The 23,101-nt window shown below is 48.8% G+C and overlaps 2 protein-coding genes across 2 annotated transcripts in view; both read right to left on the bottom strand.

Moving 5' to 3' along the window:
• MAPK8IP3 (mitogen-activated protein kinase 8 interacting protein 3) overlaps positions 1-2,647 on the bottom strand; it is a 47,443-nt gene extending 44,796 nt beyond the window's left edge. Inside the window, exon 1 of the mRNA XM_061209012.1 lies at positions 2,248-2,647. Coding sequence (XP_061064995.1) covers positions 2,248-2,565 — 318 coding nt within the window. The 5' untranslated portion in view covers positions 2,566-2,647. The remainder of the gene's footprint in view (positions 1-2,247) is intronic.
• A 3,096-nt stretch (positions 2,648-5,743) lies between these two features.
• On the bottom strand, positions 5,744-22,478 carry JPT2 (Jupiter microtubule associated homolog 2). The gene is made up of 5 exons (XM_061209011.1): positions 22,388-22,478; positions 17,399-17,538; positions 12,513-12,655; positions 9,300-9,345; positions 5,744-8,412 (listed from the first exon to the last, which is right to left on the bottom strand). Exons 1-5 carry the CDS (start codon positions 22,429-22,431, stop codon positions 8,231-8,233), a joined length of 555 nt encoding a protein of 184 aa, XP_061064994.1. The 5' UTR covers positions 22,432-22,478; the 3' UTR covers positions 5,744-8,230.
• Positions 22,479-23,101: the final 623 nt, after the last annotated feature.

Below are 23,101 nucleotides of genomic sequence, written 5' to 3'. Positions count from 1 at the left end.
GCACACGCCTGCAGCCCATGCTGTTCAGCCTCCCATGTTATCAGACACACATCTAGGATCTCAGGCCCTGCGTGGAAAAAGAAGCCAGGCCACAGTGTACTCTGGTCTTTTCCACAAAACTGAAAATGAATGTCTACTGGATTTAGTAAATGAGCTAGAATGCCAAAATGGTTACAGATTTTGGCCCTTTTCTTGGTTGTAACATCATATGAGGTCTCTCCAAGGGCATACTATTAGCATCAAATCACAGCCTCGATGCCAGCCAGCCAAGCGTTTTGCTCACTCTGTGGCTCTCTGCTCAGCATCTCTTAGTAGCTGGGGCAAGGATGGGTCTCGGCCTCTAGGGCACTCTCCTCCATACCACATGCGCACCCCCAGCTCTTAGTCCAGAGGCGTAAGTGGGAGGCCAGGACCACACTCGCTTGCGGCTGCACTTGAACCATGCAGAGCAGAGCAGGGGCTTCATCCACGCAGAGCAAATTTTTAAGGTAGATGGTTATGATTCTTAGCCTTAAGGTTGTCCATCTTTCTCCTTTTAGTTCCTTCTCGCCCACTATATTGACCACATAGGTACATGATGAAAGAAAACAAACCTACTCAGAACCTCAGTTAGGCATCAAATGGCCGCTGAGAGCAGTCAGAGAAGTGGGAGGTGCTGCCCAGCGTGAGGGAGGCAGCCACTGCCCCACGGCCAGTGAGGGGAGCCCCAGAGCTCCAGTCTTCTGGGGGTACGCTCTCTGACCTCCTACAGCAGCATGACATGGAACGAAGAGCCCACTCCAGGGGTCAGGGTAGACTGCGTCTTGGCCTGGTTCTTCTAGGGCATGTGACCTTGGTCCACCCCCACTCCTTCTTGGGGCCAGTTCTTTCCCTAGTAAATGCCTATGGCCACTCTGAACTCTAAAATCCTACGAGCTCTTGCATCTCCCTTAAGTTGAGAGCCCTAAATCAGTTTTGGTGGAGCCTGGCACCCCAATCAATAGGCAACAGCCTCTTGACAAATGAATGAAAAAACCCAAGATCAACATAAACCACCGTAAGTAGGAACAATACAAGGCACTCTTAATTTTTATAAACACACTTTAAACCAAACTAGGAGGACATAAACTGCCCTGGCTTAAGAAAAAGCCAAAATACTGAAACAATCTTCCATTTCAATACTAAAATCAAGAATGTGTTAACCCAAATTAGTTAAAAAGGAATTTAGCTCATTTAATAAGAAACTTCCCATTCATAAACCAAAAAGCCATCACCTAATGCCTGGAACAACAGAATGTCAGGGCTTAGAGATCATCTAGGGCAACTGACTCATATGACTGAAGGAAGATCAAAATCCAGAGGGGGGCAGGCGACATAGACAAGGTCACAAAGGCAAGGCAGGAATGAGAACCCAGGTACCCTGAATCCACCTGGGTCTGACAACAGGGCTAACTATTTCATAGTGAATGAATGAAGGTAAGTGGTATTCCCTGCAACGCATGGTTCTTCTAACTGGTTCACAAATAAGTGATTTCCAGGTTATGGAGGTATCCTAGAATATGATCAAATACTTCAAAATTCTACTTTTAACTCCTCAGAAGCCACAGTGGAATTTCTCAGCATTTTCCACATAAGCTAACAATATTCCCAACGGAGGGAACCACAGGGCAAAGAAATCACCTCCGGAAACCTGGAGTCTTTCACCTGGTGCCAGAGGAGCAGCCTAACGGTGGCTTTGGTAATGTGTTTACCTCAATCACCAAATTCACCCATGTCACAGACCGTCAAAACATTGGATTAGGGATAAGGCAAAGATCTGACAACACCTCTTCTGGCTGCAGAACCATAAGAAGATCAGAAATCCCCTTTCTGGAAGGGTTTAAAATTAAAATTAAAATTGCAGCAACCAGAAGTTGTGACTGGGGTCTAGGACACGTTTGCGGAAAAACACACACAAAAGCAAAAAGAACTGGCGTCTGCAATGAGAAGTGGGTATGGAGGGGAGACGGAGGCCTGAGACAGTTTAGGATGCAAGGTCCCTCGGTGACGCCAGGTGGTTCAGGTCTAGGGTTCCTGGCTGGAGCAGCAGGCCAGGAGGATGGGGGAGCCAGGCATCAGCCCCTGGGCCGGGTTCGGCGTCGGGGGCGTTGGCGGGATGGGCGGGGCGAGAGCTGGGGCCCGGGCAGGGCGGGGGCTAAGGGCGGGGGCTAAGGGCGGGGCAGGACTGGGGTCCCCGGGAGGGGCCCTGGCGCCGCCCGGCCCACGCACCTCCTCGGCCTGCTTGCGCAGCGCCTTCTCCCGCTCGTACTGGGTGAGCAGCTGCTCGTTGTCCTCGCGCAGCAGCTCCAGCTCCACCTCGTGCTCCTGGTTCTCGCTGAGCACCGAGTCCAGATTCTCGAGCACGTTGACCACGAGTGGCATCAGCTCCTTGACCACCTCCTCGTCGTAGCAGTGGATGAGGCGCTCGAACTCGCGGTAGATAGAGCCCGCCAGGCCCGACACCCGCTCCGACATCACCGAGCCAGAGCAGTAGTCGTCCTGGTACACGACCACGCCACCGCCCTCGTCCATCTGGATCTCCATCATCGCGGCCACCGCCGCCGCCAGCGCGGCCTGCTGTCCGCCGGCGCGCCCGCCCGCTCTGGCTGCCCGTAGTCCGCAGGCCGCGGCCCGTCGCCTGCGCCGCAGCCGCTGTCGCCTCAGCCGCCGCCAGCTGATACTGATGCTGATGCTGCGCCCGTCGCTCAGCGGCCGGAAGTCCCGCCGCCCGGAAGTCCCGCCCCCAGACAGCGGGGGCGGTGCCCGCCCATCCAGCCGGAGCTCCGCGGCGCCGCACCGCTAGGAGTCGCAGGGGCCCTAACGTAGGAGGAAGCCAGTCCCCGGGCCAGAAGCTCGGCCGAGCGGGGCTGGGAGCGCTTCCGGTCAGGTTCGTCAGAGCAGCTGTCTGCCAGCTCCCACGACGCAGGCGTGGACTTTTATAAAGTGACAGCGTATGTCCTAAGTATATACAAATGACTTTGTACGGTTTAGACTTAAGCGAGCGTCCGTGTGCCCACCCTTCCCTCCAAAGAAATGGCCGTTATCTTTGTGCGCCCCTCCCTCCCTTCCGGAGTTGACCGCGACGCTGACCTGGTTAACTGTGACTTGCCTTTGTAGCTTCACTGCACAGCAGTATGTACTCCTACACACTAGGTACTCAGAGCTCCCTTCAGAGCGGCTGTGCCTTCCATGGTCCCTCCTGGGATTCCAATTAAATGCAAGTTGCCCGTCTCATCCTAAAATCCAGTAACAAACTCTCACTTGGTCCACTTCTGTGTCCTGATGTCGTGTAACTTCTTCAAATTTCCCAGTTTCACTTCAGCTACGTGTAGTCTAACATCTACGCTGAGTTTTTTATTTCAACTTTTTTTTTTTTTGGCCTCTCCCCGCGGCATGTGGGATCTTAGTTCCCTGACCAGGGATGGAACCCGCGCCCCCTGCAGTGGAAGCGCAGAGTCCTAACCACCGGACCGCTAGGGAAGTCTCTCAACAGTTATATTTTTAATTTCCATTTGTTCTGTTTGACTTTCTTATATTCTACCAGTTTTGATAGGCCCTTATTTCTTCCACTTTTAGCCAGTTGATTTGCATTTTCTTTCTCTGGTATCTGAGGACACCATGAATCTAAGACTTACACTTTCAGCTTTGGGCGCCACACAGGTGGCATGAATCCTGATCATAAACCCAAGAGTGACAGCTTAGTGTTAACAGAAATGCTCTTACCCCTGCCTTTCACCTGATGCGATGCTTCAAGGGGAGTTCATCCTAACCCGATTGCACCAGTGAACGTTCCTGCAGGTGATGCCCTAAATACTGTTGCACAATTTTCCCCTTGCAACCTACTGTGCTGTATGGATGCTCGCCCACCCCACTAAGAAACGATCTGAGGTTTCAGTCTCACATTCAGACTGCCTGGGTTTTGATCCTAGCTAACTGTAAAACTGAGCCTAAAACAATTACCAACCTACTAGGAGTGTTATGAAGATCATAAAAGGGGCTTAGTACAATCTCTAGCAAATAGTAAGCATGCAATATAGACTTGTTTTATATTCTCAAAATAAGCCAGGACAAACAGATGAAATGTATAATTTCTTCTGGTAAGCAAGTTACAGAGAAAGATGGGGAATGTTTTGGGGAATGTTTCTGACTTCTGCTCTAAGCCTTTCCAAGAAATATGGCCCCTTTTCAATTCCTGAAATAGCAAATACAGTAGGGCAGCCACCACTACCACAGTCAGAGGCCAACTGACTTGTCATCAACTTTATTAGTTTTTACCACTAACATGTTTGGGCAGATTGTTACTTGAAACTGGTTAAAGAAAAAGGAGTTTTAACAAAATGATATGCTGGATAATTCTTGATGCTTACTGAAGAACACTAGTACACTCTTGAGAGCTCAAGCTAACTGAATTAGAACTTGCTTCCTTTACAATCTGTAAAGATAATTCACTATTCAACTTTTTCTTTCTCATTACAAGACCCTAAAATGTAAGTTGGGCACACAGGTTTCAAAAGTTCTATCAATACTTTAATTTCGAAGTATCCACCCCTAATGCCTGCTAAAAACTCACCTAGGTCCCTGTAATGTCCCTCTCATTTCTTCCTAAGTTCAAGTTTAGATAGCACTTTGTAGTCACACACAGAACAGGAATATTTCATTCATGAGCTCGAAGAACGCTAAGGATTAAGAATATAACGAGTTCAGAAGAAATGAACGAGATAATATAGGAGAAGGTGTAGACATCCTTGCAGGGTTCAACTCACAAAGGTGTTAGAACAAGTTATGCTCTGTCCAAAGAGCCATGTATTTCTGGACAAGGCACAGGACCTGAAGAGGGAACACTTAGATGTCTTCCACTTCTTCACCATAATGTAGGGGAGCCCACCTTGCTCCTCTGACTCAGCCACTGCCTGACCTCTGGAGACAAACAAGCTGTGACACTCCAAAACCTCAGTGCTTGTCTGCAGCTGGAGCAGCTGTTACAAATAGGTGATGTACTGGTGCCAGTGCCTAGCCCAGTTCTGGGAACATGCTCTCAGATGAACAAGTGAAGACAGTATCAGGTCACCCATGCTGGGTTTCTTTCTGAAGTGCTGTCCAGTTAGTTGGCCCTGATGCAGCAGTCTTCTAGAAGGAAGCCTCCTCTAGTGGAGCTCTCCAGGCAGGCAGTCTGAGAAACTCCATCACCCTCAGTCCACTTAATACACATAAAGATATTAAGTTTGCTTGTAGGACATATGAAAATAGCTAATATATAAGAAGAAAAATCTATGCTTTCTCTACAGGACCTGAATCTACAGGCAGATTCTAATAGCTCAGCACGTCATCTACTCACTGTCAGGCTTTCATGGAAGTTTCAAAGTCAGCTCAGAGGCAAATTCTTCAGGAAAACAAGTGGTGTTAAGCGAAAAAAGAATTATTACCTTCAATTTACGGAAACTAAAAGAACGCTGCCACATTCCTGTCCATTCTATTCAAAGCAAAGTCTTTGGTTTTCAAATGAAAAAACCTTAAATCCATAAACTTTGAGAAGATTAATTTTGGCATCTTCTGGTTTAAAAAAAAAAAAAAAAGGCAAACCCCTTCAACCAATGAAAAGCTGTAAGGGAAGGAGCAGAGTTCAGGCACTCTGGAGAATGGACGTGGAGGAAACACGTGAACATGTCCACCCGCCCAACCGCACGCACACACACTGTGCACACAACCAATAGGCAAAGACTCTGAGTACGTGACTGCTAAGTTTAATTCAACGGCTACACCCACTCCTGCCCTGTAAAAATAACAGAATGCTCCTCTCAAAGTTACATCGAGATGTGAGCACAGGTTTGTTGTTTTTGATACAGCTTTACAAAAAGTTGGCACCAAATGCACATAAAGTTTTAAGGCTTAATAAAAATACAGATGAGTAATTTCTCAATGCAGCTTGGAGGTTGAGAAAAGGATGCTAAGAGTTAATGAAGCTTCCAAATACAGGCAGTCCCCAATGTACAGAGTATTTTCCAAATGCAAATGGCCTCCCCCATCAGGTTCAAAGGAGCAAAAGTCACTGCTCCTCCCAGTGACCAGACTGCCCGGGGCTCTCTAAACCCATGCCCACGGCCCCGAGGAGGGAAAGGAAGAGGGAAGATGGGAACAAAAGTAAGGTGATGTAGTCACTGCTGCCCAGAGGCTCTGCTCTTGTTGTTTTCCTCCTTCCCCCAGGCCTCTAACCCCAGCTCTGCTCTGGAAGTCCCTGCCAGGGGACAGATCTAGAAAGCTCTTCCCCTCATGTAACTGACGGTGAGACTGAAGCCCCGAGGGCCAGCAGCACGTCAGGGTCTTCTTGGCAATCCAATTTGGAATTCACAAATCATTTTCTTGTATATTAAAAAAAAAAAGTTATAAATAGTTCATTTCTACCTTTGGAACATCTTATTGTAAGTTAAACAAGTTAGTGTGTTTGAGCTTAAAAGCTAACCACCATTTATGACATTTTTTACTGTGGAAAAAAATGAATTCCAGACAACTTTCCTATAAATGACCATCTGAAGGATGGAGGAGATAGGAAGCACTTGATAGAGTCACATGGAACCAGTGTTTCTCGGCTCCAAAGTCAGCAGGGGGACAGAAAAGCAAAGTGTCTTTGCTTGGCAAAGCACCGTGTGAACCCCCGCCCAGCGCCGGTGGAGGATGTGGAGCTTGGCAGGGAGCTCCTTGGCAGGGAGCTTGGCAGGGAGCTCCTGCAGGGAGCGTCCAGGCCACTAGGAGTGTGACTACATTTTAACGATGAAGACATTTTTAGCACCTGCATTAGCTTTGTAGGCACTCGTACCAGTAGCTCCAACCCAAACTGTTGGTCCCACGTGACTGCAGTACAGGAACCGACACCGTAGCCCTTTAGAGGCTCAATGGGAGAAACTTTCACCTGACAGATTACAGCAGCACGATTCTTGCCAGCCCATTATCTTTGCTGGCAAATACCATGGAATGGGCCAGTTGAGACTTTACTGCCAAACTATTTAATCTCTTGGCCTAAGGTCTCTTAAGACTCGTCTGGAAACTGTGAATATGATCCAGAGGTTCTGCAAACCTTTATAAAGGGTGGCCTAAGAACACTTTCCTTCCTCTTTGGTGCACCTGAGCAACAGACTTTTTTCTAGAAAGGTGTCAGAAACAGACCAGAGTCAACAGTTACTGATGTAAAGCTGGTACTTGAGAACGGGTCTTGAGCTATTATGACAGAATCCAAACCTAAGAACCCAAGGTTCTCAAGCATCTCTTCTTCCCACTGTCAGCAGGAATATAAAGGAAGACACATGAAGGAGTTAAACAATCCCATTACCTGGATAGATCTGGGTAGTTTTAAAGTCCTATAGAAGTTAGTGGCCTTGCAGATAGGAAGTGTTGCTGGTGAAGGGAACTGTCCACATCATTGGTGAGGAGCAAAGGCCTAGACTTAAGGCTGATGAGGAAAAAAGGAACAATTCACAAGCAAAACTGCCTGTAAAGAGCCCAAAACCAGTCTCTCGTGGATGAAAGGGAGAGATTTCTACGTAAGATCTGGCCAAGGATTGAGAGGGCAGAAGCGGGGCACCTTGGGAGATCAGGGTACAAAATCTTTCCATAAAGCGTAAGACTGAGAACAACATTTTGGTTTTTTGTTTACAGCTGCTGAGGAAAAGCAATGAAGATGTTTCAAGAAAATCTGTGGAACTGAAGTGAAAAACACTGGGGCCGAAGTCCCAGAAACAGAGACCGTGTCCATGAAGGGTAAACGGCGTCAGGATCTGAGGGGTCTATCCAGATACCCACCCTCCCCACCCCGCTAGGGTTTCAGTGTGTCTTGCTCTTCTATCCCACAGTAACGGACACGTGGTTTTTGGATTTCTCTCAAAGGCTTTAAACTCTGCTACTGTGTTAGTGACTCCTAGATACCCAATTAGCCAACATACCAAGGACGTAAAGACCCCACGCCTCAGGCGCACCTGCCTGGCACCACCTCCCTGCCCACCCACCTGAGAGCTCCTCTCACACCAGGGATCATGTTTCCTCCCTTGGTTTCCGGGAGGCGAGATCTCCGGCTTCTCGTGATGGCAGTGGAGCCAGAGCAGCAGCTTCAGGTGTCCACCCAACAGACCCTCTCCCCACCCCGCTCCTTCAGGCTAAAGAAACTATAATTTTGAAATCCTATCTCTCGAGTTTCTTGTCTGGCTATGGGGGACGCAGCAGCGTCTTAGTAGAAGGAGATGCTGGACTTGCCTCCAGGTGGGTTCAGGACTTTGTTGTGGGAGCGAGGCCTCGGGCCCAGCCTGGGCTCATGGCTGTCAATGGTGGGCGCAGGCTCCTGGGTGCGGGCTGCTTCTCTCGGGCCACCTGGCTCACCCGGCTCTTGTCTGGCGGAGGCGCTGGCTGCGGCTGCGGGACAAAGTCAGCACAGCGTCCTGTTAGAGGCTGCCTGCCACCCAACAGGCAAGGGCACGCCGTCCGGGGAAATGCAAAAGAAGCAGAGCAGGTTCTGCCTGCCCCAGGGCTGGGCTGAAGCCAGGCCGGTACTGAAACACGCTTGGAGAAATCCTTGAGGGATCATCTCCACACTGCTTGCTGGACTCCACTCCCCTCCATCCCACCTCAAGTATGAAAAGGAAACGTCCTCAAAGTGAGCTCGTCTTAAGTGGGGGGCCCAGCAAGGCAAGGCAAGGTTACTCTGGACTTTCTGAATGAACGAATTCCCATCTCTTCCTAATCGACGAAGGGAAATGGTGACCCGAAGGCAGAAATCAGTGCCTGCAGTCAGCTCAGAGGACCATGGGGGACTGACTGGGCCTGACACCCAGCCCCACGAGCGGGGCAGCTCACTGCGGAGCGACCCATCAGGGGGGAGCCCCGCCCCCACCACAGCCCCGCACTGCTCCTCCTCACTGCCCCCTGTCTTCCTCCCCTACCCTCCTTCACGCCCTTCTCTTCTGCCAGGTCTGCCAGCGCTGCCCTTGGTCACAAGTTCATTGAAGGCTTTGGACCCTTGCCCTTCACTACATGAGATGAGCTTCTAGAAGAGGACGCCTTGGCCTTAGGCCCAGGCTGACCAGCACTGACAGGAGGTGCAGAAAAACCAGCGGGAACGCTGTCACCAGAAGTAACTGAGCCCATTTCCCCTGCCTCCTTCCAACACAAAACCCTCCTGCAATCACCACAACTCTGCTGTCTTCATAGGCAGGCTGGGGGGGCACAGGGTTTTCCCTCCCCACCCACCAGCGGCCTCTGCAAAGCGTGAGCCCCGGAGAAGGGACAGAAAACAAGCTCACCTCTAAGGTCCAGTGTGTCCTCTCCCTCACACAGGAACACGTGGTCCTGTAACGAGGCAAACCCAGGTCAATCCGCCACTCGGACACCTCCTACCTCGCGCAGGCAGATGACGGGAAAGGCGTGGATGACCTGGGTCTATTTTTACCTTTAAAAAGTTTTTATTTGAACAATTTTAACCATAAACAAGCAGAGAGAAGAGCCCCGTGAGCCCCCAGGTAACCTGCTCTACAGCAAGTGACATCAGCTTGCTCGCCTCAATTCTGGTCTCAGCCACACATGCCTCCCAACTTCCAGCCCTCCACCCCTTCGTGGGATTATGTGAAAGCAAATCCCATATTTCATTTATCCATAAATATTTCAAGATGTGGCTCTTTAAAATGTCCTAAAAAGCTCTCTCGCAACTGCAAAAATTAATGACTCCTTAAATGTCTAACACGTAGTCAAGTTTAAACTCAGCACATGTTCTCACAGCCCATCCGTGTTACACTGTGTCAGAACTTAATTCCTCTTTAGGGCTGAATAATATAACATCACATGTGTACAGCACAGCACATTCTGTTCACCCATTCATCTGCCAGTGGACACTTGGGTTGTTTCCACTCTTTTGTTATTGTGAATAATGCTATTAAAATTAAGTGTACAAGTATCTGTTTGAGTTCTTGTTTGCACAATTGGGGGTATATATCTAAGAGTATAACTGCTAGATCATATGATAAATTCTATGTTTAACGTCTTCAGAAACTGCCAAACTGTTTTCCACAGCGACTGCACCATTATACATTCCCAAGAGCAGTGTATGAGGGTTCCAATTTCTCCACACCCTCACCATTTCTTATTTTCCATTTTTTTTGATAATAGCCATCCTAGTGGGTGTTAAGTGGTATCTCACTGTGATTTTGATTTGCATTTCCCCACTAAGAATGTTCAGCATCTTTTCATATGCTGATTGACCATTTGTGTGTCTTCTTTGGAGAAATGTCTATTCAAATGCTTTGCCCCCTTTTATTCTGGTTCTGAAATTATTATTTTTAAAAAATTTATTTTATTCAAGTATAGTTGATTTACCATGTTGTGTTAATTTCTGCTGTACAGCACAGTGATTCAGTTATACATATATATATACATTCTTTTTCATATTCTTTTCCATTATGGTTTATCACAGGATATTGAATATAGTTCCCTGTGCTATACAGTAGGAGGATCTTGTTTATCCATTCTATATGTTAATAGTTTGCATCTGCTAACCCCAAACTCCCACGCCATCCCTCCCCCTTGCCTCTGCCCATTTCTGAATGTGGTTGTCTTTTTGTTGCTGAATTGTAAGGGTTCTTTACATATTCTGGCTAGAGAGCAAATCTTTGTCAGATATGTGATGTGCAAATACTTTCTCCCATTCTGTGCGCTGTCTTTTCATTCTCTTGATAGTATCTTTTTTTTTTTTTTTTTTTAATAAATAAATTTATTTATTTATGGCTGTGTTGGGTCTTCGTTTCTGTGCGAGGGCTTTGTCTAGTTGTGGCAAGCGGGGGTCACTCTTCATCGCGGTGCGCGGGCCTTTCACTGTCATGGCCTCTCTTGTTGCGGGGCACAGGCTCCAGGCGCGCAGGCTCAGTAGCTGTGGCTCACGGGCCTAGTTGCTCCGTGGCATGTGGGATCTTCCCAGACCAGGGCTCGAACCCGTGTCCCCTGCATTGGCAGGCAGATTCTCAACCACTGCGCCACCAGGGAAGTCCCTGATAGTATCTTTTGATGCACAAAAGTTTTTAATTTTAATGAAGTTCAACTTATTTATTTAAATTTTGTTGCCTGTTTTTGGTGTCACATTTAAGAAACCACTGCCGAATCCAAGAATAAGATCTGTCCCTATATTTTGAGTTCATTTTTGTACATGGTGTACGGTAAGTGTCCACCTTCATTCTTCTCATGTGCACATTCCATTTCCCAGCACCATTTGTTGGAGACTGCTCTCCCCTCACGAATGATCTTGGCATTCTTGTGGAAATATCAATGAACCACAGATGTGAGAGTTATTTCTCAGCTCTCAATTCTATTCCGTTGGCCTACATGCCAGCACCATGCTGTTTTGATTCATGTAGTTTTGTAGTAAGCTTTGAAATTGGGAAGTGTGACCCTCCAATTTTGTTCTTCATTTTCAAGATTGTTTGGCCATTCAGGGTCCCTTGAGATTCCATACGAATTTTAGGATAGGTCTTTCCATTTTTTCAAAAAACAAACAAAACACCACAAACAAAAACAAACCAAAAAACCAAACCACACCACTGTTGGAACTTTGATAGGGATTGCAATCCTCAGTGTTTTTAAAAATTACTAAGATCTCCCCCTATTGACTCCATGTAGTTTCCTATATCTTGTATTACTCTGACTAAATCCCTGTAGTGTTGATTAATATGAGGATTGGTCTGACTCAGGCTTGGTTGTTTTGATATGAATTCAAAGGTGGTCCATGATGAACTTCTATCACGAGGCCTATAATTTTTGGAGGTGTCGTTTTGTGATGTTAGCAGCCACTGATGATTACCACCCAGATCTACAATTTCATTACAAGTTTGCAAAATGGTGATATTTGAATTCTGTTATTCCTTCTTCATTTATGGGCTGGAATACTTTTATAAAAGGAAACTTTCCCTCAATAGCTGTCATCCTGAGGTACTGTTCATGCAAGAAACACTGCCTAAGTGCCTGATTCTATCTGTCAGCAGTTTTCCAGATGGTCCTCTGACATTCTCCAAAGGTGACAAATTAGATTTTAAAAATATTATCAGGAACCCATAAATTCTAAGTATTTGGTGAATTTTAATCCAATGCAGTTACTGTACTTATTGATTGATGACCACTAAAAATAGTGCAATGTTTATGAGAGGTGAACTCCCCTGTTTTACGTTCAGTATTATAAATATCCTCAGCATCCATCTGTGATGTGCAGAGAAGGGCAGTGGCCTACCTGCAGTGGGCTGCCCCCACCACCAGCGACCCCCAAGGCTCAAGTCATCACGAGGCTGGAATACATTCCTCCGATGACTCAGGAGAGCTCTGAAACTCGGTGACTAATGACTGCAGCCAGGAAAAGCAATGTCACCCATCTTGTCTCTTCCTAATAACATGTCACACCTGCCTCAGAGCCTTTTTAAGAGTACCTGGCTCAAGTTTTGCTTTTCTTACTCTCATGTCTGCTATCTGTATGCAGTCCATACCTTGGGTTTGTTTGGGTGTGCCATGGGTGAAGTAGCAGCTACTGGGGAGCCAAAAATGTCACTGGTCTTCCCACCAGGGGGGTTCAGACACTGTCGAGTCTGCACAGGCGTGGATTCGTCAAATATACCACTTCCTTTCCCCCCTGCAGAAAAAATCAGGATGGTTAGCAACCCGGAACATCCACCCCACCCACCCTCCACACTCATGACTTCAGAGACCTCCTTTCACCGCAGTGCCAGTCCTGAATTCAGGCCAACAAGGGTGGGGTGATCAGGTTGATGAGCATCCCTAAAGACCCATGTCTAACCCAGCCCCTTTCCCGGGGGCCAGCTGGGGCCTTCCTCACGAGAACTGAGCTGTACCGGGCTTGCTGCTAGGAGCGAGACAGTAAGATGGCATAAAACAGCATTTTCCCCTCTAGAATTTCCTTAACCCTGAATTTTTCATGTTTTCCTGCTGAAGAATCTTCTATGTTAAAGCCATGAAAAGTTCTTTCATAGATTAAAAGCAAACACCTGCTAAATTTTGAGGTCAGACAGACAGAACTGAATTAATAACATGCCCTATTCAAGGTAAACCTGTAATCTGGAAAACAACATTTACTGAGAATGACTACTCTCCTCACCTCAATCTGTCTGGAACTTCCAGTGACAACTAGATATGTCACTGAATTACAGACATTTAACATCTTTGCTGCCAAGTAGAAATGATGTGATGAGCTACAATGAAAATAGGCATCTCAGATGTAAGTTCTTATAAGCTGATGGCTAAGGCATGGACGTGAGAAGTAAATACCGATGTTAAACAGGAAGATGCGAGCACACGCCGCTAGCCCGTCCCCCTCTGCACTCAGCAAACACCAGCGCCTCCCTAACACCAGCGCCTCCCTTCCACCAAGCGCCCACTAAGATTTATAATCTTACAGGAGAAAGAAGGTGCATCCACAAATGGCTATGAGACCACACACAAGTTGCTCGGCCCCTCTGCGCCCCACATTCCTCACCCTTCGAACGGCGGTGGTACAAGGCCCTTCCTCACGGCGCTGTGAGGGGATTCAGTGACTCACTGTCGCTTGTGTGTCAAATGCTTACGACAACACTGGGGACATAAATGCTCAGTGAGCATTTGCTAAAGAAGCTTCCCTCAGACACTGTTCAGTGAAAAAGGCGCAAAACGATCTAGACAGCACACAGCGTCTCACTATAAAAGGAAGGGCATTCTTATCCACCTGTATGTGAATAAAGGGCACTGGTTACTCCACTTCCCTCCCTGCAAAGTGCTCCCCTCTGGGGGCCATGTGTCTGCTCAGGAAATGGGGTGGCTGTGGTGCAGGGGCTTAGGACTGCTAAACATATTCATTTTTATAGTTGTGATCTTTATTGACTGTCTCCAAAAAATTCAATTTTAAACAGTCACTTCTTGGCTGTAATAACCCATACTGTTAGAACAGGGGACGGTGCACCATGAGAGGAACACGGAGCTCCGAGGAGGAGGCTCCATTGGGGGCCTGTCCCCTCGCAAGCCCTCAGACTCGACCAGCCTTCCGGGATGCCGGTTGGTCGTCTGGGGGACACAAAGCACAGCTCCACAAGGATGGGAACCTGGCCCTGAAGCTTTTCTGGGCCAGGAGAAGCTTAGAGAATGGGTGGGACTGACCGCAGGAAGATGCACACATTCATGTCGTTTGAGGCCGATCACAAGCCTTCCAGCCCCAGCCACGGTCTCCCAGGGACCCGCAGCCCTCAGGCTGGGGCAGGCGGCACAGCATGGGGTCAGGGCCCAGTGCCAGGCAGGATCCTGCTCAGCCGCTGACCAACTGTGTGACAGCACCTGGCAGGGGTCGTTGGTGAGATAAGTGAGTCGACACACGTGGAGTGGGCAGAGCAGAGCGTGGAGAGGAAGCTCCCAGTCATGCTGCTGGGCTGCTGTTACGAACAGGGTGTCGTCAGCAGAAATGTTTGGACTACAAAGTGGAGAAAAGCTGCTGCCCGAGGTCACCCCTCGCTGCTTGTTACCATGCTGTTGCTGGTCATGCTTAAGTAAATTCTTTGTAAGATGCGATTCAGCTTATTTTAAAATGCAAGATAAAAATAAAAGTAACTCAATTTCAAGTTTTTGGCTAAAGGCACTGCTCATTTAAAAACATTTTAAAAACTGTGAAACATGACACAGACAAGTACCTAAGATATAAATAAAGCAAACACCCAAGTAACGATCACAGATGATCACGCGTCTTACAGAATGCTATCAACTCCCCAAAACCTGTGTGGTTCTGTGTCCGAATTTTCTGGAAACTACAAACTTCTTCTAGTTTTACCACGTATATGTCCAACCCTAAACAACACAGTTCTGTTCTTGAATTTTATGAAAAGTAAAATAATAGACACACTGCCCGTCTATTATTCAACATTTTACCTGAAAGATGAATTCGGCTATGAAGGTGGAAAAAATGCTCAATTCACTCATAATTGAAGAAAAATAAATTCAAGATATACTTTTTAAAGAACCAAATCACAAGGCACAGCACCTTGCGTGGGGAGCAAGCACTACAGACGTCCTGGAGCACACGTCTGAAGACCAGTGGAAGCACCAGCATTTTATTTATTTATTTTTATTATGATTATTTATCTTTGGCTGTGTTGGGTCTTCGTTGCTGCACGCGGGCTTTCTCTAGCTGTGGTGAGCGGGGGCTACTCTTCGTTGCGGTGCGCGGGCTTCTCATTGCGGTGGCTTCTCTTGTTGTAGAGCACGGGCTCTAGGTGCGCAGGCTTTAGTAGTTGTGGCACGAGGGCTCAGTAATTGTGGCTCGTGGGCTCCAGAGCGCAGGCTCAGTAGTTGTGGCACATGGGCTTAGTTGCTCTGCGGCATGTGGGAACTTCCAGGGCCAGGGATCAAATCTGTGTCCCCTGCATTGGCAGGCAGATTCTTAACCACTGTGCCACCAGGGAAGCCCTAGAATCATCATTTTAAACTGACCCAGCAATTCCATATCAGGAAATTTACCCCAATTGGTATATTCAGGAGGTAAGTTGGGAGCATGGGCTTCAGAGTCAGGAAAACCTGCATCCAAAGGCTAGTTCTGCCACCAGTGAGCTGTGGACTCAGGCAGGCCAGTGAACCCCGAGCCTCAGCTTCCTCCTCTGTAAAGGGGTAATGCCACCTATCCCCCAAGCTGTGGAGACGACCGGCACACAGCACAGCCCCTGACAAACACCAAATGACCCACCCGTATCAATTACCACTGTCAGGAGGAGGTCTAAACCAGAAGAGTAGATGAAACACGGCACCCGACCAGCCTGGGTTAACGTCCAGTGACGGCCGGTGGCAAGTCCCTTGCTCCGAATGTGCTCCATTAGGCCCTCCCCGGAGTCTGCGGGGTCGAGTCTGCGGGGCTGGACACACCAGCAGGTTCCCTTCTGGGCTGCCCTTGAAATTCATCACAGGTGATTTTCTTCCTTCTTGCCTTTCTTCCCTCTTTCCTCTTTTTTTTTTTTTAATGTAATTCATTCATCAGTTAGAAAGAGCTCTTGGGTGACAGGAGGAGGCAGAGGGGGGACTCCGGCATTTGTTAAATGCTCAACTATCATCACAGAGCACTTGGCAGGACAGAAAACAAACCCCAAACAACAGGACCGTGAGAAGCAGACATTTTGGCACAGGGCGTCCCGTCGCTGTCACGACACCTTGCAACTGTGCACAACGCAGGGGTTTTCTAACTCTCCAGTCAGGAGGGGCCCAGGCTGCCCACAGGGCACGAGATGGGCGGGGGAGCATGAGACTCTGAGGGTCTGGCAAAGCAGCGCCGCCCCACACTGCCACACTGTCTAGAGAACCCGAAGCCCCAGAGACAGCTGCAGCCGCGCATGGTGCCGAGCCAGAGCCACGGCCGCTGGCGCGCCCACCTCCAGTGCCTCCAGTCTGAGTCTATCTGCCGCATCACATCGTTGGTACAAAGGATAAGCAGGGCCGAGCACTCGTGGCCCTGCACCCCCACAAACTGGGTAGGGGAGAATGTTACTCAGCAAGAACCACCTGCTTCTCTGCTATAACTAAATCCAAAGATACCACTAACCTCCACCCCTCCTTACCCCCCACCCCAAACCACTGAAAACAACCAAACAACCAAAAAACTAGCTTTTGAATCTATTGCTTTTGTTCCTCTAGGTTTGTCAAGCAATATTTGTACCCAGAATTGGGGTGGGGTAGAGAATAGTTCCAGCTCTGGTTCTGCTTGATTTCGTTATTTGTCTGAAATTCTGACTCCTGTGTTGGGTCTCTCAGATCTTTAAGGATGGAACAAACCTTGTCTTCCCCTCGTAGATACAGACAGGGGAAAGCTCCTCAGGTAACTATCACTGTGCAGTTGCTCAGCTGGACTGTCCATCGGCCAAGAGAAACACTCTTCTGAGAGTCCCTCCCACTGGAGCCACTAGAAGGTGGGTAAGTAGTGAGGAGCCACACAGATGTGTGCCAGGCTGAGCCACCCTTTTTAGTTTCAATCCCACTAACAATCTGATTAAAACTACTCTAAATGCACAATTTGCACGCAATTTCAAGAATCTCAAGGAGTCAACGGGACAATTTGGGGAGCTTCCGTGGTGGGAACCAGAACCCCACCATCTGCCTTTGTACCCTCAGTGCCTGTACGCAGCCAGTATCTGGTGACAGATGAGGGGGAGTCCCAGAATGACCGAGCAACCTTCAGGACACAAAGCACAAGTCAGGATAAAACTTTCCTTCCACTCTAGGACTCTGATGGCAGGGGATAACCTGCACCAGAAAATATTTGAAAGGATCAATATAAAGAAAGGGAAAATTTTATCAAAAGAGCAGCACAAAAGAGAACAGGTAGAAGCCAAAGGATTAAGGAGTCAAAAGCCCATACCAGGGGGATTGGTCCTTTTGGGTATGTTCTGAGGTTCTTCAGTTGATCCAAAAATATTAGATGCCATCCTGTCGGGCCTGCGTGGAGGTGCGGCTTCTTCTGGATGATCACTCGGCTCTCCTCCCGGGGGCTTCATGGCCCTGCAAGCAGACAGGGTGTGAGGGACTGACAGATGGCCCGGGCGCCACCATCCAGGGGCTGTGGCACAGCAAGTCGGGGCAGACATCTGTGGGAAAACCACACACCGTGGCACGACAAGCTCATGGCCGCTGGCCAGCCGGCAAACCTCCCTCCCTGCCCTTGAGTTCCCTTAAAGGTTTTCTCTGTACATCTTGATTATGCCAAGACCTCCAGAGATGTGCATACTCTGAAGTTACTCCTGTGACCTCTCATTAGTAAAATTAAAGTTTCCATAAAACAGGCAAACTGAGCCAGTTCAGTAGAATTTAATAGTCACTTTAATTAGCAGACAATAGTGCTGGGTGTTGTAGCTCACACTCGCTCAGCGTTTATACACGCTAACTCCTGTTCCAAGGACCTGACACGGCCACCCTCTAAGGCAGGCATGATTTTCACAGAGGATGAGTCTGAGCTAAAGAGAGGGCCACACAGGAAGTAGCAGAGCCAGGACTCAGACCCAGGCAGTCTGGCTGCAGAGCTCAGACTACACCCTAATAATCCTCAACATCCTCTAGAAAAAAACGACGGGGCAGTGCACCACTTACCCACAGAGTAAGCTTGACCCAGAGAGCTGCGTCCTCAAAAGGGCAGCCACTGGCCACTGTGGCTAGTGGGCACTTGGACATGGGGGTCTGGGCTCTGATGTGCTGTAGGTATAGACTACACACCAGACTTCGAAGACTCAGCACAAAGAAGAAAAGGCAAAATATCTCTTTAATTGTATCTTTTACATTGATCACATGTTGAAATAATGTTTTGCACGTATTAAGTTGAATAATATCTATTAAACTTAATTTTTCCTGAATCTTTTTACTTTTTAAAATGTGGCTACTAGAAAATTTAAAATTCCTTATGTGGCTCACATTTCTAATGGAAAGTACCAGCTCAGACCATGGGGAACACCACCCCCACTAACCCACGTAAGTCCTGGGAATCTACACCAGGCTGATGGTTTCCAGTCCCAAGGTCTGGTACCACCAACGACAAGTTAAACATCAGACAGATCAGAACACACCAGCTGGAACACTGTTCACTTTAGATCGACGCATGTGCAGAGTGTCACCCCAGCACACACTGGCATCCTTCAAGTGTGGATTTTAATTAAACACCCACAGAGAGCAGTGCTATTCCCACACTCAGTCACCACCAGCCGAATCTACTGTGGTCTCGATCTTTGGGAATCTGCCATGCACTTGGAGGCTGGATATTTCAGAAGTGGATGAGCAGGACCTTGAGTCACTTTTTATTGCAATAACTGAAGAATTAAGAAAATTCCATAAAGCTCTTCCCTGACACCCCAAAAGCATCGGTCTCCTTCAGCAGGGCAGCATAACACTGAATTCATATGCATCTTTACAGGAAACCTATGGCCGCACTGCAGGATCTTAGCTCTCCCACCAGGGATGGAACCTGTGCTGGCTGCAGTGAAAGCGTGGAGTCCTAACCACTGGACCGCCAGGGAAGTCCCAGGACACCTAGACTTTCAAACGTATTTTAAAGCAGAGTTTTAAACTGCTGAGTGGCCCCTGCTCTTTCACCAGTCCTAAGCAAGAGGACCGCCTGTGACGCCAGACATTTAGAAAGAAGTGAAACTGCAGAGCTCGCCACACAAAAGCGATGCAGACACTAGAAGAATAGGATGTTTAACATGCTGTTTCCTCAACAGAGCTAGAAAGGGAGCTGATCATTCGTTGTAATTTAAAGGGAACGGAGTTCTCTGCTCTCTGGCTGTAAAGCAGGACAGCAGAAAGCGCTCGTCTGCTCCGAGGGCCACCAGCGTGCCTGCTCACTGGGACGGAGACCGCAGGCAGGCCGCTCGCCACCACCCAAGCCGAGTGCGCAGTGGGCCAGCCTTCCACATGGGTTCAGTCACATCAGCTTGAAGGAAGGGGACGGGGATGCCTGTCCAGCAGTTAGCATTTCCTTAAGGATTTGATAAAGAAAAAAATTACTCGGTTTAAGGGAAAAAACCTTTTTTAAAAAAATGACCAATAACCAGACTTAAATTAGAAAGGCATTAGTAAAACCTCACATCAGGCCCTCTGGTGGGGGACACCCGAGGCCATCTGACTCCCACACCCATTATAAATCTCACAGCCCCGACACAATGACATTCCTGATTTTTCTTGGCATATTTTCAAGCAGGTCCAACAGGCTTGGGTCTCTGAGATCTGCCATCCTCAGAACTGAACTGAACTTAACATCAAGTCTCATACTGGCATGAGTTAAAATTCCTATTTTACTGACTTATTTGCAACACAGCTTTTCTTTCAAACCCTCAAATTGTCAGACCAGACGCAGGGTAGGCTCCCCAGCACTCTCTCCTCTCACATTCCACATCCCTGGATACACGCCTCTCCCTGGCCTCCCCCGCTTGCTTCACTCTAACTCGAACGTTCCCTGAGCACCTACCACGGGTGGGCCTGCGCCAGACCCTGTGGATGGAAAGACGAGCAAGAGCAAGTCCTGGGCCTGGAGAAGCTCCCAGCTTTCTGGGAAGACTAGAGCTGTGCAGAAGCAGTTTCCGTGTTCTGCATGAGTGATGCCACAGAGGCACTGAGTGTCACTGGAACTCCAAAGACACCTTTGGAGTAGGTAAGGCTCAAATTGTGTCTGTGGTCTCCATGAGGAAAGAGAACCACTGCAGCACAGGAGGTAAGCGATATTTATTTGAAACCGTCAAATGTTAATTTGGGGTGGTAGAAATATGTTATTATATTATTTTGTGTACTTTTCTGAATTTTATTTTACTTTACTTTGAAAAGAAGGGAAGGAAAGTGGTGCCCAAGAATGTTGTAGCAGAGAGATTACTGCACACAATGGCCAAGTTTCCTGGGAAGAGGTGGCAAGCATCTCCACCACAAAGGCTATGGGGTGGCACTAGGGTCACACAGCCTTGCAGCAGTCAAGCAAATCACACAGGCTGCTCAACAGGGTCTCGAATAAACCGGACTGAGAGTTAAATAGACATTTCCATAAAAACAGAAGCTGCAACAATGGCTCAAGGCGGCCCTCATAGGCTCACTATCAAGTGCAGGTATCACTTCGATCCTAATTACAGGAGGGGGATGGGAATACCAGTAGCTCAGACGTCTTGGGGATGATCTCACTACATGGGGATGCTTCCCAGTTATGGCTTCCTTTTTCAGTACCCCTTGGATACATTTCAATGAAGACATTCCAAGTACACAACAGAAACTAAGCGGCACATGACAAGAAAATACACACAGCTCAAGTGGACCACAGAACCAGCAGAGGCAGAGGCCACATCGACGCTCACCTGGAGGGACCCATGCTCGTGACCCCCCCTCCAACAGCTTATTCCTGTATCCCAGAAAAGCTATGGGGGACCTGTCAGGCTTGGAGTGAAGCTGCAAAATAGACCTAGATTAAATTCTTTACAAATATACATCCTACAGCTTAAAAGACCTCAGATTAATGATGGCTAAAGCATAATGCTTTTATAGTTCAAAATCCCTTTAACACCAGATAATCCTTCAGCAAGAAAACAAAAGTAGGGTTTTAAGAGAGGAAAACCTGGCCCAGTAATCTTACAGCCACCACTTGATTCCTTTCACAGCTAAGTAAAAGGCCTGTCGAGCTAGTCAATTCCTTTAAGACAAAGCTGCTAACTGATCCCAAGCAGGAGCTTCCAATCGATCATCCAATTAAGACGGGTTTTCCTTCTCCAACATCCTAAAAGGAAGAATTTTCTCCTTATCCTCTCCAAACACTAATGCCCCAAAGACATGCGGGTATCAGTTTAGAGCACCAGCTCTGCACTGTCTCCTACAGCTTGGAAGTCAGCCTCACATCAGCGTTCCTCACGGTGCTTATTCGCTAACTGGACCAATGTTTGCTAGGCATCCAGTGCCAGGCTGTGTAAACAAAGAAAGAGTGTACTTAGTGGACACAACGGAGAAAGTGCTGGGAAGCAGCCCTTGCCCAGCTGGTGTGGGTGGTGCAGAACAGCAGCTTTCAGGCACCAGAAACCTGACTCATTCTGAGCACTCCAGGATATACTTCTGGCCCCATATCAGCACAGATCTAGACGGGAGTGATTAATAGTCACTGTTACGTGGGATAATGACTCATTATTTGGGTAGGAGTATTACTGAATACTGACCTAACTCCCTCAAATTTACAGGGATTTTATCACTCAGAACAATTCTTTTATTCTATGTACTGTTTACCTCAAAAGACGTCACACTCTTCTGCTTTTATTGTGGGGCTGGGTCACAGAAAAGGCTCACAATAAAGAAAACTCTTAGGCAGCTGAAGAACCAGCTGGACAACGCAAGCTGGCTCCTCCAGCGGCAGGACACCGCCAGCTCTGGCGACTCTATGTGACTCCCAATACCCATTGCTCTACAAGCTAAAAAGAAAGCAAGCGCGCTGCTATGTGTTCCTGAGTGTTTAAACCCAGTCGAAACTCTCCTTCTATCACTTGCTGTCCCGCCTGTTTCCTTGTCAGTGAAGTGGGGGAGGGCGCCGCCTGGCTCCCGGTCTGCGGCAGTGCTGAGGGCTCCCGAGACGGGACTTTGCCCCGAGGCCCATCCACTCGCGCACACGCCACAGGGCCCCAGAATCCCCGCAGCAGACGACTCGGCCAGCATCTCCGGCGCGCTCGCCAATGAAGGGGCACGTGCTGGGACCGGACGCGCGGGGAGGCGCACTCAGGCCTCCGGGTCCCGCGGGCGCGCCCACCTCCCCGACCCGGCCGCGGAGACCCCGGCTCTGTGAGCTCACCGCGGCCGCCCCGCCGCCCCCGCGCACCCCCACGTGACCGTGGCTGAGCCCGCGCCGCACCTGGAGCCGACCCGGCCTCCCTTGCTTTCCGGCGCCCGGAACATGTCGACCGCCACTCGGAGCCTCCCGGCCGCCTCGCCGTCCTTCCCGCCCGGCCCCGCGCGACCCGAGGCCCGCCTTCTCGCTCTTATTGGGCGCCGCCGACACCAGTCAAGCTGCAGCAGCCTATCGTGGTGTCGGACTCCGCCCCACGAGACGGAAGCTTGGGGAGGCCTGCGCCGCGCTCGCAGCCGATTGGTGAGAGCAGGTACCGCTCACGGCGCCGGGCACCGCCATTGGACAGTAAGCCGGCGGGGGACTGGCCCTCCCCCCTCCCTCGAGGTGGGCGGGGTCGGGCACTATCCGGGCACCTGGCCGAAACTCCCCGCAGCCCCGCCTCCCGGGTCTGCCGTGCCGGCGCCAAGCAGCACGGAGCTGGGTCCAGCCTGTCTGGAGACGCTTGGTTTTTGCCAGCCAGTCAATGCACGTGGATACGTGGCCAAAGGAAACGGAATCGCAGTTCCTCTGTCCTGCACGTCGTTGGGGCAAGAACACTAACTCAGAAATGGGAAGCAAGGGATAAAGTGTGCCAGCTGTCTTGATTTATAGCCCAAAAAAACAAAACACATTCAGCAGTGTTTTGTTGCTCAGTTACACTGTGGACAGCCCATTGATTCCTCTGAGATCTCACCAGATGAGAGCCACTTGGGCTGTTTGCAAAGTGCCCACTTAAAA

Source organism: Eubalaena glacialis, chromosome 13, assembly GCF_028564815.1.
Source record: "Eubalaena glacialis isolate mEubGla1 chromosome 13, mEubGla1.1.hap2.+ XY, whole genome shotgun sequence".
Classification (NCBI taxonomy): Eukaryota; Metazoa; Chordata; class Mammalia; order Artiodactyla; family Balaenidae; genus Eubalaena; species Eubalaena glacialis.
The sequence above is the reverse complement of the archived record's forward strand: the minus strand, read 5'-3'. Positions and strand labels throughout refer to the sequence as shown.